Source organism: Tympanuchus pallidicinctus, unplaced genomic scaffold, assembly GCF_026119805.1.
Source record: "Tympanuchus pallidicinctus isolate F22 unplaced genomic scaffold, pur_lepc_1.0 scaffold5, whole genome shotgun sequence".
Taxonomy (NCBI): Eukaryota; Metazoa; Chordata; class Aves; order Galliformes; family Phasianidae; genus Tympanuchus; species Tympanuchus pallidicinctus.
The window spans coordinates 58,081,456-58,100,131 of record NW_026294769.1 but is presented as its reverse complement, the minus strand read 5'-3'; the positions used below and the strand labels follow the sequence as shown (position 1 = coordinate 58,100,131).

Here is an 18,676-nt window from a genome sequence, read left to right as displayed (position 1 = left end):
GAAAAAGATGAGAGCAGAATATAAGACCACACAGGAAAAGCACAACAGTTCTCCATTTGGAAGGCTGGGATCAGCTCTCAAATTAAACTGAAATCAAGAGGAATTCAGCTTTTTGTTAGCAGCATCAGTTCACATTCACAAAAGCTTCTTAGATAGCAACTGAGAAACATCATCATATAAATGTTGTTAAAGTTGCTCTGATAACACAATTACTTTTATTAACCTCATTATTCAATCAAATCAACAAAGACCATCAACTAAATACAAAGTAGTATGTAAAGTTATAAGGTAAAAATAAGAAAGGACCTGAGCTAGAGCATACCCCATAGTTTCTAACAGACTGGTGGCAAGAGGTAACACACCCTTTGAGTCAGAGTGCTGTGACTTAGTTAAACGTTTTGCACTGATTATAACTGTCAGTGTTCTACTACAAATAATTCCAAATTTTTTCAGAAGAAAATAAATCTTGAATCATTTTTTCCTACAGAAAAATTGCTTCGTTTCTCATGGCATTTCCAGGAAATACACTTTCCTTTTAGGAAGAGAATTAACATATCAAACCAAGATTTTCAGAAACTCTCAGTAATTTTGGGAAGCTTATTTGTGGGAGCTCACAAACTTTACATCCGTAATAACACAAGATTTTCATATTCACAGTTAGCAGTCATATAGGAAAAATAAAGGCGAAAGGTACCTCAGTACCAAAAACAAAATTTTTGGCAAGTATTTGATAATAAATAATATGAGTTAATAAAAAGTTAATAAAAGTTAATAATATGAGCCTAATAAAAATATGATCTCAAGAATACGGGAAGCACTTTTTTAGTTTGCACATAGGAGTCTACTTTTAAGGAAGTCTGCTCTGCCTCTTTCACTCCCGTTTGGGTAAAGCAAGACATGGCAGAACGCAGGATAGTGGACAGCCAGAGAACTTCTGTTCCCCAGGTGTAACTTTTTGCATAAAAAAACTCTTATTTGAAGACATTAAAATGTAATTTTGCATTTTCTATGTTAATCCATGAAAGGAATTTTCATTTCCACAGTAACCAGTATTCAATCTGAGAGAAAAAAAGATAGATAATTAAATTTCAAGGCTACCAATAAGACATAATTCTTCCTTTTTCCATTGCTGTGAAATATATAATGCCATAATAATTTATAATGCTGAGAATAGAGACAATCCTGAGAGGAAAAAAAAACTAAATCAGCCCAGAAGTTTTCACAGGTTAGTGTGAAAAACAGGCAAAAATAACTAATCCAACTGAACTACAATATAATCCATTTCACTTAGCATAAAGTCTTTTGTTAACTTGGCTTTTAATATCCTGCAGCACCGACCAATTTAAAGCAGAAATCCTCAAACGGTGAGGATTTTATATATATATATATTATAGTACTATTAATAAACCCTCCAATAGTTATCTTAAATGCATCACACTGACAAAGCAACATACACAGTATTTATTCCAAAACAAGATCAAGCTTCCTTTTCCTGAGGTTACCCTAAAAAAATATTTTATTGGGATATCATATTCAAGTTAATAGAGTCCAGAACCAGAATTCAAACAGACACAAAACAGCAAGCTGAGTCTGATGCTTCGTGGGACATCTGTGTCCACACTTAACAGAAGAACAAGGGACCAGAAGTCCCAGCAGCTCCTGGCAATATTCTGACTTGAGCAGGGCTGCAACACACACTGATGATGCTGTGGGAGATGATGGTTCAGAAAACCAAATTCCTCTTTGCTATTATTTGCCACACTTGATCCCACAGGTACAGCATATGCTGCTTCATACACGTTCCTTCTTAGAGGCAAGCCAGCCTTTCCTCTTTCAACCATTAGAAACTGTAAGCTATTACAGAAATAGCTTACCCTTTCTATAACTAGAGAAGGTATAAGGTAAAAGATACTCTGCCACCACACAGGGTAAAGGCTTCACTAGGTTGGTCATGTTACAGGCGCAAAAGTGTTGAAATACTTAATTAGCAGAGAATCAAATAAGCAAATATGAAAAACCTAGAAGCCTTCCAACAAGATTAAAAATCATGGAGTTCACACAAAGGAAGAATGGCCTACATTACCTTTGTTCTATGGAGAAATTGGAGAACCTTGTGAAAGAGCCACAGGTACAAAAGCTGATACCTGGAAATGTGGCTCACATGTCACTGCACAACAGTTCAAGCAGTGGCTGGAAGCAAGGCCATGCTGTCTGCTTACAGATACAGAAGCAGAACTGCACCACCTGGGGCTTAAAAGGAGCACTCAGAAGGTGCAGATTAAGAAGTGCAGATTTTTGAGATATTTGGATTACGACACTGCATTACGAAGAATGAGAGATGGAGGTTATCTTGTATTCAGTATAGACTCCCTAAAATGACAGAAAATAATGTATCTTAACCTGTGCTGTGTGAACGTGATGTTATTTTCTGCTTTTGGGAACTGGAGGAATATCCTCCAGCACAAGTACTGTGTTTTCTGTCAGTCTTTCCAGGACCCATAATGACATAGGGATACTGCTTGCTTGTCTGCTAATGGCTTTTATACCACATACCTGCTAGTTAAAGTAGACCATATCTGCACAGCAAAGAAAAAACAATCAAAATAATGGAAAGAATAATATATCCAGCTCATATATTTTGTACAGCGCTTCCCATGGAACAAACAAATTTTGTGAATAGTCACATCAGCTATAGTACTGTCTTGGAGATTAAAAGCATAACAAAGATGAGAACTGACCTCTTAGTGCCAAACATGATGCAAAGGAGAGCCTGATTCACATTTATAAAGTCACTGCTCTGCACAAGCTGTTTCTGTTGACCTGGATAAAAAAAGAGAGATATTTAGACCAAGCAACTCAGGACCATGATTTTAAAATCCTGAACAATAATTACATTAGTAAATACTGCCCAGTGCAGCTTCAGAAAATACCTGCCAATTTTACAGAAATATATAGATAGGTTATCAAAACAAATACAATTTAATGTATTTAATATTAACAAAACAAACAAAAAAAAAGGATAATGGTTATGAAACCTAAGAATAACTCCTGCTGCTGGTAGAGCTTAAGCCTGATTGTAAAGGCAGTTACTGAGCACAAGACTTCAGTATACTGATATTTGGAAGGGCAACATCTGAAAGCCCCTGTTCTCTGAATGGAGAATTCATCTAACTGAGTGAAATTCAGGTGCCTTAATGCAAGTAAACAAGGTCACCATGAATTGCTTGTCTAAACACGGACATATAAATTTACATCTAAATTGCATTTTGGTGTTCAGTTTGTTCAATGACTACCTCGGTAAATTAGTATTTTTTCCAGAAATGAACCATTAATATGAATAAGAAATGTCCTGAGATGGGTCTACTGAGACCCAATGACCTCAAGAAATCCTATTATTTGAAAAAAAACTTTCACTAAAAAAAAAGAAAATGTTACAGAGTAATAGAATAATTTCCATTGGAAGAAAATGCCTAGCCTGGGCTTCAGCTTAAATCAGGTCTAATCAGATCAGGGTTTTCAGGGATATTGCCAGTTGAGTCCCAAACACCTCCATGGACAATCAATTCCAGTACTTCACCATCAAGACTGCATAAGCATTTTTCCTGATACCTACTGAAAATCTTCAATTTTATGTTCACTGCCTCTTAGCCTATCACTGTGAACCTTCAAGAAAATTCTAGCTCAGTCTTTTCTATATCCACCACTCAGGTATTTGCTCATGACACTAAAGTCTCCTTCTCACAATCTCTTCTTAATGCTGAGATGATCCAGCTCTTCAGCCTCACCTTGTATGTCAAGTGCTACAGCCCTTAGTCACTGTGTTTGGTCTCCATACGCTGACATCCTGTCATTACTGGGGAGCCCAAGTCTGGTCACAGTACTGCACAGTCCATCTTGTAAATATGATACTGAGGAAGGAACATTTCCCTGACCTTCTGGCTGCACCCTTACTCACATAGCTGATGGATGCAGATGGATTCGTTTGCTGTCAGGGCACCCTGTTGGCTTGTGCTCAAATCACTGTTCACAAGAGAATTCAGATCTCTTTCAGCAGCACTGCTTCCCAAGTTCACAGCCTGTGCTGTTACAGAGGGTTATTCCATTCCCTGAGCAAGACCTTGTATTTGCTTTTGCTGAATCGTGCAAGGTTCTTGTCAGCCCATTTCTCCAATCTGGTCAGGTTCCCAAGTAGCAGCAGTTTCCTCCAGCACACTGCCCACAAAAACTGCTGATTTGCACTCTGTCTTCTCACTGGTGTCATTAATGAAGACACCAACAAGTGCTGGTCTCAGTACAGAACCCAGAGGGGCCACACAAGTTACTGGCTGAGCATCTGCTGTTTTCCAGCCATCAAGAGCCTCTCCCAGCCACCATGATTTTCCAGCGCAAGAGAGCAGCCTCTTAGAATCACAGAATCATCAAGGTTGGAAAAGACCTCCAAAATTATCCAGTCCAACCATCCACCTACCACCAATATTCCCCACTAAGCCATGTCCCTCGGTACAAAATCTAAATGTTTCAGGAACACCTCCAGGGACACTGACTACACCACCTCCCTGAGCAGATCATTCCAGTGCCTGACCATTCTCAGAGAACGAGCATTTCATAATGTCCAGTCTGAATCTCCTCTGAAGCAACATGAGGCCACTGCCTCTAGTCCTATTGCTAAGTTACACAGGAGAAGAGGACAACCTCCATCTCACCACAATCTTCCCTCAGGCAGCTGAAGAGAGCAATTATGTCACCCCTGAGCTTCACTTTCTCCAGACTGAACAATCCCTCAGCCGCTTCTTTAAGACTTGTGCCCCAGACCCCTCACAGCTTTGTTCCCCTTCTCTGGACACGCTCCAGAGTCCTGATGTCTTTCTTGTAGTGAGGAGCCCAAAACTGAACGTAGTACTCAAGGGGAGGCCTCACCAGGGATGAGTAATGACAGTCACTTCCTCCAATATCCTGGACAACATCCCATCTAGTCCCATGGACTTACAAACATACAAGTGAGATCCCCAGCTCTGCCTTGCAGATACACACAGTAGCCCTGCAGATACTGCTTCCCTCCCACAGACTCTGATATAAAACCAAGGGATCCGGGAGGCCTGAGGACAACCTTCAGCAGTGAAATCTGAGGCACAAAAAGCACAGCTTTTTCACCACACGGCCACACTGAGCTACAGGTCCATGCTCTACCTTCCTTTCTGCTGCTGATGGACTTACAGAAAGCTTTCTTCTTGCCTTAACCTTCTTTGCCAGTTTCAATTCCAGCTGAGCTCTGTCTATTCTGACTGCACTGCTACTGATCCTGTACATCTCATATTCTTCCAAGCAGCCTGCCCCTGTTTCTACCATCTGTGTCCTTCCTCTTTGGTTTTCTCTTTGAGCTCCTTTACACAGATTGCACCCCCTCCTCCTGTCTTGCTCATGTCCTGTACCCACTCACTGATTTCTTCATGTAAATGTGCAATCTAAATACAAATGTTTTGTTAATCAGAAATGAGCTGTGATTACATGATCTCGACTGACAGGAGGATTTTTGGCTTCAAACTCTGTCCTAAATTCATAAGATGCTTAAGGGGACTCCACATCTCTCTATCACCCCTGATAAAACGACACCACGTAAAATGTCCTGTTATCTCCATGCAAGGAAATGGTATTTTAAAAGCACTCTATTTCACTACAGATTAGAGCAGTGACATTTTTGTCTCAATTTATCAACTGTTCCTAAAGCACTGGCTTTTTTAGCTTTTTGTTTTGTTTCTGCTTGGTGTGGCTCCTTCACTTGCACAGCTGCAAGAGATGACGGGAAGCTCCCTCTTCCTTTCTGCGCTCTCTTGTTGCAGAATCACAGCCCTACAGCTGGGCTAGTGGCAGAAGCACTACCATCCTACAGAACATTTTCCTTCCCATAGCTGTCTCGATTGGGAATTTCAAAAGCCTCTAGGAAAGCCAAGTAGCCAACTCCAACTGAAAATCAATGGATTTGGGACATGTACATTCCCAACATGCCCTGGGAAATCACACTCCACTTCCCTGTTGAGGATCCTAATTAGCCTGTGAGATCCTCAACCTAGAGATTGAATGCAGCTGAGATTAAGGACTGCAGTTCATTATCTGCCATAGTGCACACATTCAAGTCATCTACATAGCTGCTCATACAACATAAAGCCTAAATCTGTAAGTGTGTTATGGAGATCTTAGGTCTTCCTGTTCTGTAAGCAGCAAAGTTCAGATTCTTTAATTTAATTTTCAGCAGTACATAGGTCAATATCTAGAAGTCTCCAGGTCCCATCTGACAAAACAGTAGTAACTTACAGTCCCAAGAAGTTCAATGAAACTGAACATTTTTATACCATTCATTCAATCATTGGCTGATCATTTATATTTCCACAACAAAAGGCATCACTGACAAGTATTTATTATGTATTAAGCACTTTACATTAGAAAGTAGGATTGCTTTTAGGTTCATAAGAACTTTAACTGAAGGGTTCCATTTCCTTCTGGCTCCTCTTGCAACTAAATGACAAATGAAAATAAATGAGCCAATAAAACGAAGTCCTAATTCAAATGGACACAAACAACACATAGTTCTCATGTAAGGACTAATTTATATAAAATGCAAATGAAATTTTCAACAGCAATTTTCATGTTACAGAATAAACCCAACTGCCTTCTGTTAATGAAGAAAGGTCAGTTCAGTATGAAGAGTTTAAGAATTGATTTTGCCTACTGTATATCACAAGGGCAGCCAACATTATGATCATTCTGAAGTATTAATTCTGGTAGTTTTATTGTTGTATCTTTTTTTAACTAACATGTTTCTTCTGATATCTGAAGAGAATGTATTTTAGATGTATACAAATTAACTGCATGATATCTGAAGAGAATGTATTTTAGATGTATACAAATTAACTGCATATATTTGACTGCTGATTATTTCATCTGTCAGGAAACTGCTACAGCAATCATATAGTTGCCAAAGATTTTATACTATTGTCTGTAAAGATTACATTGGTAAGAAGATTAAATTAACAGGATTACATTTCCAGTTTTCTTCACAAATTAATTAAAGTATGACTGCTGTATGTTTTCCACTTGATTCATGCAGTTCCCACGACAGATGTTTTCCTCTTCCAAAATGAAGTTAAATATTTCTGGTCTTAAGACAAAGACAACAAAAAACAATTACCAGTTTACTCTGCTTCTCAGTGATGGCTCAGTTGACCTCATTAGATAATTTTTCTTTCATCCTTTGTTCTTAAATCCTGGTCTTTCACTCTTTAAAATAACACAATCACCAATGTCTTAAAACCCCTTGTTTTCCTTTCTGTTCCTTTCCTGCATTGTGTAATACCTTATATCCATTTTTTTCATTTCACGGCTATATGCAGTTTATGCACAAAATGTACAGAGTCGGTACAACGCAGAGATGTCTGTGTGCTCATTCCCCACCTCTGCTTGCAGGTAAGTCGAGGCAAATCCTCACTATTCTTGTAGGAGGGAATAAAAATTCTTAGTATGCAGTCTGTGAGCATGTGAAAGAAACATACTGATTTTTAAATAAGGCAGATAGAAACAAGAACTTTTCCTAAGTATTTTGCCCTCCTTTACCCTGAAGGCAGCTTCCTTTCCTATGATTTCAGGATTATTCAGGACATTCCTCTTTGTCATCAAGATCATCTTAAAATCTAATTCCTCAGAAATCTGAGAGAGTAAAGCCATGACCGTCTCTTCTTCTCTAGGCACAATTACTGGATTACCAATTATTTATTATTAATTAAAAGTGAATGTACCTATGAACAGAAAAAAGCATGCACGGTGAAAAGATTAACAGGAACTGGACTGATGAGGATTTCATTATTTAATCACCAATCATTATTATATAATCATTAAGTAATAATTTCATTATTTAATCATTAATTAAATATTATTCATGACACTATAGGGGAGATTTAAGTTAGATATTAGGAAGAAATTCTTTACTCAGAGAGTGGTGAGGCTCTGGAAGAAGTTGCACAGGGAAGATGTGGATGTCCCATCCCTGGAGATATCAAAGGTGAAGCTGGATCAGGCTCTGGGCAACCTGATCTAGCTTTGGATGTCCCTGTTCATTGCAGGAGAGTTGGAGTAGATGATCTTCAAAAGTCCCTTCCAACTCTACAGATTCTATGATTCTATGTTTTTTCTTTATTTACGAAGAGTAAAGAGCCTGTAAAAGTTTTTGTTGTTATTCTTATTGTTCTAAATCACTTATAAACAACTGAAAAGCACTTTCTAAAAGTTCATCTGAAGTGAGTGAGCATTAATGATTAAACTGAATCTGCTGATACATATACGCTAGAAGCAATAGCTCATTTTCACCTGCTATGATACATGAAAATGATGTTACTCATCCACCCCTCTCCTCTCCAGAAATATCAAGAGTATCCCAGATAGACATGGAAAAATCATGAGCTCAATGCTCCTTAATGTTTTAAAAACTAACACCTGCATGCAGGCTGCTGGGTTCAGGCACAGCTTGATAGCAAATCAGCTCTACAGCCAAGTGAGGGCTTACTCTCCTCATGCCCACTATGCTTTTTAATTCCTGTCCCTCAGTTTGCAGTCTCTTTAGTTGCACAAATATAACAGAATACAGCATTGCGCTACCAGGGAGATTAAATGATTTAGATCAAGACCTGCCTCTCCAAAAACTTCAAAAAGCATATTTACTTTAGAGATGTTTTCATAGCACTCGTTGCACTGGCACAAGTAGAGAAGCTGTGAACTCTGGAATAGTAGTTTCTTAAGCAGACTTAAAAGCCAAAGATAACATCCAGGTCGTAGCTTCTGAAGTGATAATGAAAGACCATTTAAAATTTTTAAGAAATGTTTGTACCTTATGTAAAATTAGTCCTAAAGGGTATTCTGAATATGAGTTTTAATCTGCACAGAAAGGAAGCAATCTCTTAGACTATTTCACACAGAAAAATTAATAGCATCAAGAGTTTAGAAAACACTCCTACCTCCTACCTGATAATGCCATCTGAGACACTATCAGATTTCCACATCTCTTTTGCTAATGTTGAAAACAAAATATAACATTGTTAAATTAACAGCAGTAGAGGACTGCAAGAATTGTATGTCACTCTACAGGCAGGAGAGAGAGAGAGAAAGAGATGAAACAACTCCAGGGACCAAAGCAATGAAGTGTTATCTTTCCTGTACTCTTTTTCACCACTATAGAAGGCATGGGTACTTAAAGTTCAATTGAGTATTTCACATGCACTGAGAGAAAAAACTCTTTCGCCTCAGAATAAACTGATGTCAGCTAAATGTGATCAACTATTGCCAAGAAACAGGGAACAGGATTATACAGACCCAAATCTCTCACGAGCTCAAACAAAAACAGCAGCTTTTGGAGGATGACGATGACCTTTGGCTGCAGTTAGCCAGACTAATTCCAAGGGGAGTATGACATGGACAGACAGAGCAGAATATATCAAGCACATGAGTTTAATAGCTACCATAGTTAGAAAAGAGATCCATTTTTTCTACCTTATCAAAGATGCTGTGGAAAATAGCAATAGTAGATTTATCTTAAAAATATGTAGATTCTGCTTTTCATGCTTCAACTTTTAAACTAACGCTACAATACTGACTTACGCTTTAACTGAAGTTTCATTGATAATTCTTTAAAACTAAAGAAAAGATGTCACTTGACTGTGCAGAAGGATATAAAATAGTAATTTTAGCACAAGAATGTATAACTAAACAATCACTCAAGCACTTACAGTTTATTTATTCTGTGATATTCAAGGGAAAGAAAATGAAAAGAATGATGTTTATTCAGTACAATGGGAAGTTATTTACGCTTAGTCATTAGTATGTAGAAGAATGCAACCCAAGACATAATAACACAGATTTTCCTGAGTGTGTTACCAGTGCTTCTTCTCAGACAGTTAATTTACTGTCTCACCTGATCAGCTGGCATGTCTATCTATTCATTCCTATATTATCAGCATAAATAAACTCCTTTCATTCACAATCATCTTGGTTATCCCACTGCCATTTGACTGCATTAATGCTTTCTATCTCATATTTTTAAGGCCATAAATACAAAAATGGAAAGATAATATCGACAATCCCTTGTTTTCCTTTCACCATTTATATATATTAGCATCAGGTTTTGCTGTGTTTTCCAGTTCTGCTGCTTCTGAAGATGACAGCTTGCTACACAGTAAAGTTCTCAGCTGGAATCTGATCTAAGAGCACTGCAGACTATAGGCTCTGTCACTCCAAAATCTTTTGGGCAAGATCTGTAAAGGAACTCTTTACCAATCCTTAAGCCAAAGACTGCATCTCAATTTCTGTAAATAACTTAAATATTTCACTTCTTGGCATAAGATTTCAAAATACCATGAACAGAATTCATCCTACCATGCACAGCCAAGGCCAAGGAGGATTTATCGTAACAGAAAAGGCCCATAGATGGCTGTGGCCGCTCAAGGTGATTCTTCATTAATTTCCCTCTCACTTTTCCCATTCTGAAGTCACACAATGACCTTCCACTTCCAAAGACCAACAAACTGATTATCTTTGCAAGCAGAACAGGATTCAGTGTAAGTTGTTACAAGTTACAAAATGATCTCTGCTTTCATGGAAGAAACAATTCTTAGAAGATCCATCAAATCAAGTCAGCAAAGACTGAAAGGATTGAGAGAGGATTACCTCAGAACTAAGGACTTCCACAGAAGTTGTGCTCAACAATGTCATGGCTGTTTGACAGACCTATTCTTAAACACTCCAATGTGGAAGGTTGCACTGTCTGCAACATTGCCATGTAATCCTAAACGTCTGAAATCCTTTCCCTGAAAATAATACTCTTCGCAACCAGCAAAGCTCATTGCCATTTGTTCCTTCACCAGTAAACACAGAGAACTTTACCCTATTTCTCAGAATAGCGTTCTCGCATACTGGAGCACTGTTCAGGAGTCACCTGTTTCTATTCTAAGTTAAACAGCAACTTAGAATATGATTCTTCCTAAAGGGTGTGTTATCCTGACTTCAGATTCTCTTTCCTCCTGTGTCCTCCTGACACAGATGGCCAAAACCAGAGAGAGTATTCTGCACAGAACAAAGTAAAATAGGAAGTATTTATTACTTTTCATGAGGTAAACTTGGCTGTATATTCTAGTTTAATATTCTTCAATAGTCTACATCAGTGGCTAACATTTACCTTGCTGTTCATCTATCTCTCAGATTTCGTTTTCCCCACAACATCTACACAGATCATCACTCTGTCATGTGTTTTTGTAAATTCTGAAAATCCAACAATTTCCAACAACATCACATTTCTCAAAAAGAATTTACTAATGTGTTGTGCGATTTTTTCATCCTCTTTCCTATGTATTTCAGAGTAAACACCAAGTTCGTATGATTCAAAGCTTGAATAACAATTAAAAAATATAAAATACCTAGTCTGTCAGTCATCTTTGGGCTGGAAGGGTCTTCAACATTAAGCTAGAACAAGTGGTTTGAATGCAGCATGCTTTAGCACCATCATCATGTCCACTGTCTTACAGAATAAGAGGATCCACTGCAATGTTCTTGTACATTCACTGACCTCAAGCTAAGAGCTGATAGGAATAAACCATGTTAGAGAACAACAGATGGAAATTATTTTGCTGCCTCTTTACAGAATCACAGAATCACAGAATCACCCGGGTTGGAAGGGACCTCAAGGATCATGTAGTTCCAACCCCCCTGCCTAGCAGGGCCACCAAACGTACACATTCAGATCAGGTTGCCCAGGACCCCGTCCAACCTGGCCTTGAACACGTCCAAGGACGGGGCATCCACAACCTCCCTGGGCAGCCCGTTCCAGGGCCTAACCACTCTCCTTGTAAAGAAGCTTCAGGTAAGCTCTGAAAATCACCTAGAATATAAGATGGAGTTTTCTTTGACACAGCTCCTTCTCTTTAATCTCTCAATGAACTTGTTCTAGCTTTCCATTTACTTGGAAAAGAGTCAGACCCAGACAGTCAGATCCTCACCCTCTGCCACAGCACTGTGCCTGTGACCAGAAAGACAGCAACAAGCAAGACTCTGTATAGTGCTGAGTAGATGAGGGTTTGCCAAGGTCTGTATCTGGCACACCATACCTTTTTCTGGCAGCCCTGTGGCCATCAGAAGGAACAGGTGATGCATTTCATTTCTCACTGTTCTTTTCTCAATGTATTTTTGAGCATTCACATTGTATGTTCTTCCCAATCAGGATTTGAATCACACAACGGCAAGAACAGTGATCGCTTCAGCCTGGCCCAACGGATTTCCCCACCAGACAACAAAGAAAGCTACCAAAAAAACTGACTGTAGTCAAAAAAAAAAGAATGGGAGAACAGATTTGCTAATGTGAAGGTTTGTGCTAATAAGTTAGAAGAAATGTCAGTGATGATTCTAGTGATTAATGAATTAGAAAATTAGACACCATGAGTTAAATCTGAGTATTATTATAATACCTCTCAAACCATTCCTTCTGTTGGAATCAACAGCTCATACAGCATTTCAAATCAAAAGATTTATTAATAACATATTAAGCAAATTATTTTCATATTAGAAATACCCACGCCTCTCTCCTGCTTAAACAGAGTCCTTGATTGAACTGAACACATCCATTGGTCACAGCAAAGGCTACAAAAGTTCTGATCAATACAAAGACACTAAAGGAAGTTATTATTTAATTTTAAGGTCTATAATTTATTTAAACTTCTTCACTTTAGAAATGTTAAATTTGCCAACTGTATCCTTGGCTGCATCAAAAGAGCAGTGGCAGCAGGAAAAGGCAGGTGATTTTCCCCCTCTGTTCTGTCATTATGAGGCTCCATCTGCATTACTGCATCCAGCTCAAAAAAGACATACAGCTGTTGGAGAGGGTACAGAGAAGGCCACGAGGATGCTCAAAGGGCTGGAGGACCTCTCCTATGAAGAAAGGCTGAGAGAGTTGGGCTTGTTTAACCTGGAGAAGAGAAAGCTGTTGCAATTACCAACAGACATGGAAAGAGTATTCCTAGAAGCTAAATACAGCATTCTGGGCTTCATTTTGTCTGTGACAGGAAATCAAAATCTGATCACTGAGAACTCTTGAGCAGCTTTAATTTATGAGCAGCTTGAAGCTACCATGCACAGGTTAGAAGCTAAAAGGATTTTTTTTTTCTTAAGCTACAGGAAGAATCACCAGGTAGAGGAAGAACACAGAAACATTTTTCCTCATCCTAATTTGCAAATAGTTCCTTCTTGCCTGTAGGCAAAATGAATTATATTAGTTGTTACTTTGTACACAACAATAAAAAGTAACACTTCTCCTTCAGGTCAGTTTTTTATATTTATTCCACTAGCTAAGAATAAGTAGTAAAATTGAGAAGCAATTTATTATTAAGATCTTTCCTGTAAGTCTCCTGGAAGGCACAGTCAGCAGCCCACAAGTGAAGTCAGGAAGGATGTCATTGCCCTGGGGTAGCCAACATTCATCACAGTGGGCAGCCTTTGCTGTAATAGTTTCTCAGTGGGGAAGGCAGCATGTAACAGAGAGATGACGTGTAAGATAATGCCTGAAAACTCAAAAGTGTTTTAGGGAGAGGTGACTGGAAGTGAGTGTTTACAGCAACAGCAGGAGGGAAGAAAGCAGAATGTCTTGCTTCTCTTTTTAGCCCTCAACACAGGTAAAAAAAAAAAATACCCATTCTGTATCATGCAGGTTTATTCCCACCACAATTTGGTTTTCATTTGGTGATTGCTTGCTTACCTCTCTCCTACAGATTTCTCCTTAACTGCCATTTCTGATGTCTAATTTCCTCAAAATAGGAAGTGGATATACCCAGGAAATACCCATGACTTTAACACATTACAAACTGTCTTCCAGTTCCTTATATTACTAGCAGCTCAATTATCACTGTCACTGAACTTATGTTTTACTTCAATTTATTCAGAGCATCTGGGAAGCTGAACTACCCAGAGTGATAGTCAATACAGTTACATGGGAAAAAATAATAATAATAATAATAATCCAATCACTTCATAAAGGAAAGGGGGTCATTCAGAGTCAAAGCTTGTCTGTGAATAGTGGGCAGCGGCAGAGTATTTTCAGTCAAATTTGAACAGACTGTAAATTTCCCAGCAGAGGTATTTTGGAGTGGGTGGGTGACTGTGTTAAAAAAGATAGTGGTCTGCAAGATGCCTGTTTTCCAATTTCTCATTAAACCTCATTGAATTTCAGACCACATTAAATCAGATTTTGAAACTAAACTCACAGATTTGCTCCTAATTTTATAAATAGTTCTATGCCCTTCAGTACACTATGATGCTGTTCAGCGTGAATTAAACAGCAGCATTTGGCATTCAACCACAGCGAGCAAGGACAGATTCACTGAGAGACTAAACCACCTGAAGGCAAGATGCAAAATGGCTTCTTTGATGGTTCACATCCAGAAGTCTTGGTCGTCTTTTCGAGCAAAGCAGGGCTCTGCTGTTGTCAGGAAGGCAAGAGGCACACAGCCAAGCCAGAAAGAAAGTGAGAGACAGATGCTTCATTTGGTACGGAGCTGCTCAGCTGCATTTTTCAGAGGATCAGTCAACTTGTTACAAAAAGCAATGTGCCAGGAGATGCCATTCTGCATGCCATCTTCATAGTAGTGAAATTCTCCAAATGTCAGGATCCAGGCTTTTTCTTTGGTAAAATGCAGAAATCCAAAACGGGTGAAAAAATATGGCAGTTCCTGCAAGGTCCTGGGAGGCGTCGCAAACCTGAAATTCCACTGGGATTACAGTAAAGTGTATTCACTTTACCACAGGTGCAGATCTAAACTGGAGCCTGTCAGTAAGTCTTGTTTAGGAGTGGGTGGATCTGCAAGGAAAGCATCATTTGAGACAATTCAATACACTACCTCAAAATCTCCAGATAGGAAAATATGATTCTCCTCTTCTTTAAACTCTTAAATTTCCTGCATTAAGCAGTCTATCTATCAATCTCTGTGTGGGAACAAGAGGGGAAAAAATGCACAATGGGTATAAAATTAATTAAAACCTGCTCAGATACAGGTGCTAGCCAGACATCTGCTGTTCAGTCAGCTTCAGGTGTACTTATGGTTAAAATAAATGAGTGTAAATGGCCTCCTTTTCTTTAGGTGGTGAGAATTGGCTGCAGCCAGCATTTCTGGATGGAACAAATGACTAAGTACCTGCCTCCAGTTTTGACATTTTTTAAATCTTAAAGTCAAAAGGTCACATAAATGGAAAAGGTGGAGAAGAGCAGGGCTCGCACACACAGTTACCACCATCCCATCACAGCACAGCGCTGATATCTTGAGTGGCAGGAAATATGAAACCCCCCCAGGCATCCAACTTCCAGTACTAAATGTAACAGAAATACCATCAAGGCATCGATAGAGTATAACGCTGCTCACACACGCACAGTCAGGACTGACAGGGCATGAAACTAGGTCTAGGAAAATGCAGAAAGATGCAGTCTGTGAAATTTGGCCTTATCTTGGAAAAAAAATGGGATTTGAATTACCCAAGCTGTCATCTTTTTTTTTTTACCAGCTTAATATCAGAAAAGAAATAATGTATAAGTGTACTTCAAAGGAGGAATTTTCGGGTGTTCCCACTTCTCAGATGTTCTTCAACTTTTATCTGATGCTTTTTCTGAGAAAAACTGAGGACACAAGCCACCAGAATGTAAAATACTATTGCTGTGGCAAATAAACAATTAATCACTTTAATTCTTGACAAGTACCTTATTATAAAACAAACCTACTTGATGTTTTTTCAGCTTTGCAGACGTTTCACTTTCGAGCAATTATACTAAAGTCATATTGCTTCTCAAGGCAGCTTCTAGCAAGAAATCCAATTAACATTCAGCACTTTAAAGAGGTAGAATTTAAGAGTTCTGTGTTCATCTCTTCTTAGTCAGCTAAACGAGGAACACAATTTATTTTGCATAATAAAGACAAGAATAGAAAGTATTAAAAAGACAACAGGTCCGGCAGGGGAGCCCTCAAATACAGATTGTTATTAATCAGTTTATTTCTAGTGGGAGTTTCTAAGTGGCACAAGTGTGTGTGTACTGTGTGCCTGTGAAAACAAGAGCAATGAAAAGACTGGATGTTCTAATTCTCAAAGGACGTTGATCACTCAGGATTAAAAGCATTGCATAAGAATGTGAAAACAGCACTCCGTCTTCAGCTGAGGCATAATGCAGTTACATGAGGAAATATATGACAGATAGGCCTGTTTTCCATTTTTTAAGCAATTTAGGCAATGGGGAAAACATATTAGGCTCTTCTAAACTATAGTGATGAAGCACATCCACAAAAAATAAGGTCAATGCGTGTACAAACAGTCAGATTATGAATCTGCTAACTTGCGATTCTGGAAGCTCCTTACTAAGTCAGATTAACTTGGAGTTTCTGTTCATCACTATGACATAGCTAAAGAACCCCATGCCCAGAGAACATAAATTGTTCCTTCTTTTCAGCAGTGTAACTTTAAGAAAAAGCTTTTCTATGTATTTCCTGAATTTACAGTAAGATGCCTGCACCATTGTTAAACAAAGCACACAGAAATCACAATTCATCTATCTGGATCCATCACTTACAGTCTCATATTTTGGTTAAAGTGAATTCAAAAGGATGAAAAAGACACATTTCAACATGAACCTGTACCTATACGAAATCGTATGTAAATCCCTTTGTCCAGCAGTGAATTAACTGAACAGAATCTTCATTTTCAAATGTCTAAACATAACTGAGCACATCATTTAGTTAGGTTTGTGGTGAATCTCACTGAGTGGCTCAGAGCAAGGTGAACACAGCAAGCAGCAGCATGACCAGTTTGCCCAGATTGCCTCACTGCCACCCCACAGCGGGCCTGCGGTGTCTCCTCCTTGCAGCAGTACCTCCCATAAGTATCTTCTTCCACCAGAAACTCCATTTTGCTCCAAATTCTGCTTTGCACAGCTCCAAATATGATTCTTAGAATTGAGACACTTGCTTAAAATTAAGGGGGCAGAAGGCGATAGATATGAAATGCTCAGTATCTACAAGTAGACATAAATTGAGAAAAAAAGTTAATTTACCTATTTATTTTGGTTTTGAATATGCTGAACAGTAGTTACTCCTTCTAAGCCCTTAGCATGTCTATGGGTAAGAGAATGCAAACAAGTATTGTTCACGTCATCTGGTTTGTGACAAAACACATTTCCCATCTTGTCCCTAAGGGACAAAACAGGGGAAAAAAAATAAAAAAAGATGAGGTACAAGAGAAAGATAAAAGACAGATTAGCTGTAAGAGACAAAATGGCTCAGATGGCAAGTAATGGTACCTGCATGCCATCTGTAGTCACTGCAGCAGGAGCACTTTCTGGGCCCACAACTTCTCTCAGAGGCCCCCAGCAGGCATCCCTGCCAGAAGTAATTATTTCTCACATGAAGGAAGGAAAAAAATTTTTTTTTTTTTTAAAAAAAAGAGAGAATGGAAAAGCTCTGAAAAAGGAAAATATGAATCACATCCCATGAGACTGGCATGAAAGAGGACAGGTCACCCAGAGTCTACAGAGCACCACATTTTGACTCTCATGTTTATCTTTATAATAACTATTTTTTCTTTATTTCTACATGCGTATGAGCTTGCTACTGCATTCTGCAGCAGCTATACACAAGGAAAGGCTAGGGATAAGGAGAGATCATTCTTTCTGCAAAAAAGGGACTTATCTTTTCTTCTTTCTAAATAGCTTACAAACAAAAGTAAAATCTAAAATGAAAACCTGCAACTCGTTAAAGCATCTCTAAGATGCTGCTCAGGAACTTTGCTTTTTTTGCCTTATCTCAGCTGTGCATTTTTTCCCAGTTTTTCTCCCCTATATGAAATTATGCTGCAGGGTTTCTTTTGGTAATTAGAAAACAAGGTCTCAAGACTAATCTAATGACAGCAGAAGAAACCATTCCCTCCAAGAATATTGCAAACTGATCCTCTATAATATGACAAGAATATTAAATACTGGGAGAATTTGCTCACGAAAGACTGACACTAAAATAACTACTTTCAAAACCTACATATAAAAAGGCAGCAGTACCTTATCTGACAACTGAACTGCAATTTAAAACTAAAACCAAAAAACACCTTTTACACTCACATTAAACAACAATTTGCAATTTGCAAGAAATCTAGATCAAAGTACTTTATTTTAACTGGATCTTAAGAAAGAAAGAGATTTTAAGAAAAGAGAGTAATCCACTAAAGATAAATATGTTTAATTTACAGCCAAATGCAGGATATGACAAATAGGACATGGAACGCTGAAAGTACATGGCCATATCCAAATATAAGTCCCTCTTCATTTAACATACCTCTAATCAATCAGTCTCACTCCAAAACAAAACTTCCAAACAAGCTGTACCAGCATAAAATTTTGGGCTAATATCTTCTCCACACAGCATTCCCAACGCAACAGATAACAGCAGCATCACATCTTGCAGCCAGAATCAGACCCATGCATACCTAAACACAGCTGAACACCTTGGGCTGTACTAAACACTTCTTCCCACTAAAACATTCTTCACCCTGAGCACTTGCAAAGATTAACTTGGAAAGACATTGTATAACAAATGACCCCAAATACCCATGTCAGCCCATTCCCTAAAAAAAA

At 38.5% G+C, this 18,676-nt stretch overlaps 1 protein-coding gene across 7 annotated transcripts in view; it reads right to left on the bottom strand.

Annotated features, from left to right (window-relative positions):
* OXR1 (oxidation resistance 1) overlaps positions 1-18,676 on the bottom strand; it is a 239,046-nt gene that overhangs the window by 204,347 nt on the left and 16,023 nt on the right. For all 7 annotated transcript variants that reach the window (XR_008211428.1, XR_008211429.1, XM_052704675.1 and 4 more), the window contains one exon: positions 2,739-2,820. Coding sequence is in view for 1 of the 7 variants with exons in the window: in XM_052704675.1 (XP_052560635.1) it covers positions 2,739-2,755 (17 nt within the window). In the remaining 6 variants the exon portion in view is untranslated. Of the gene's footprint in view, positions 1-2,738; positions 2,821-18,676 lie in introns of those variants that run through there.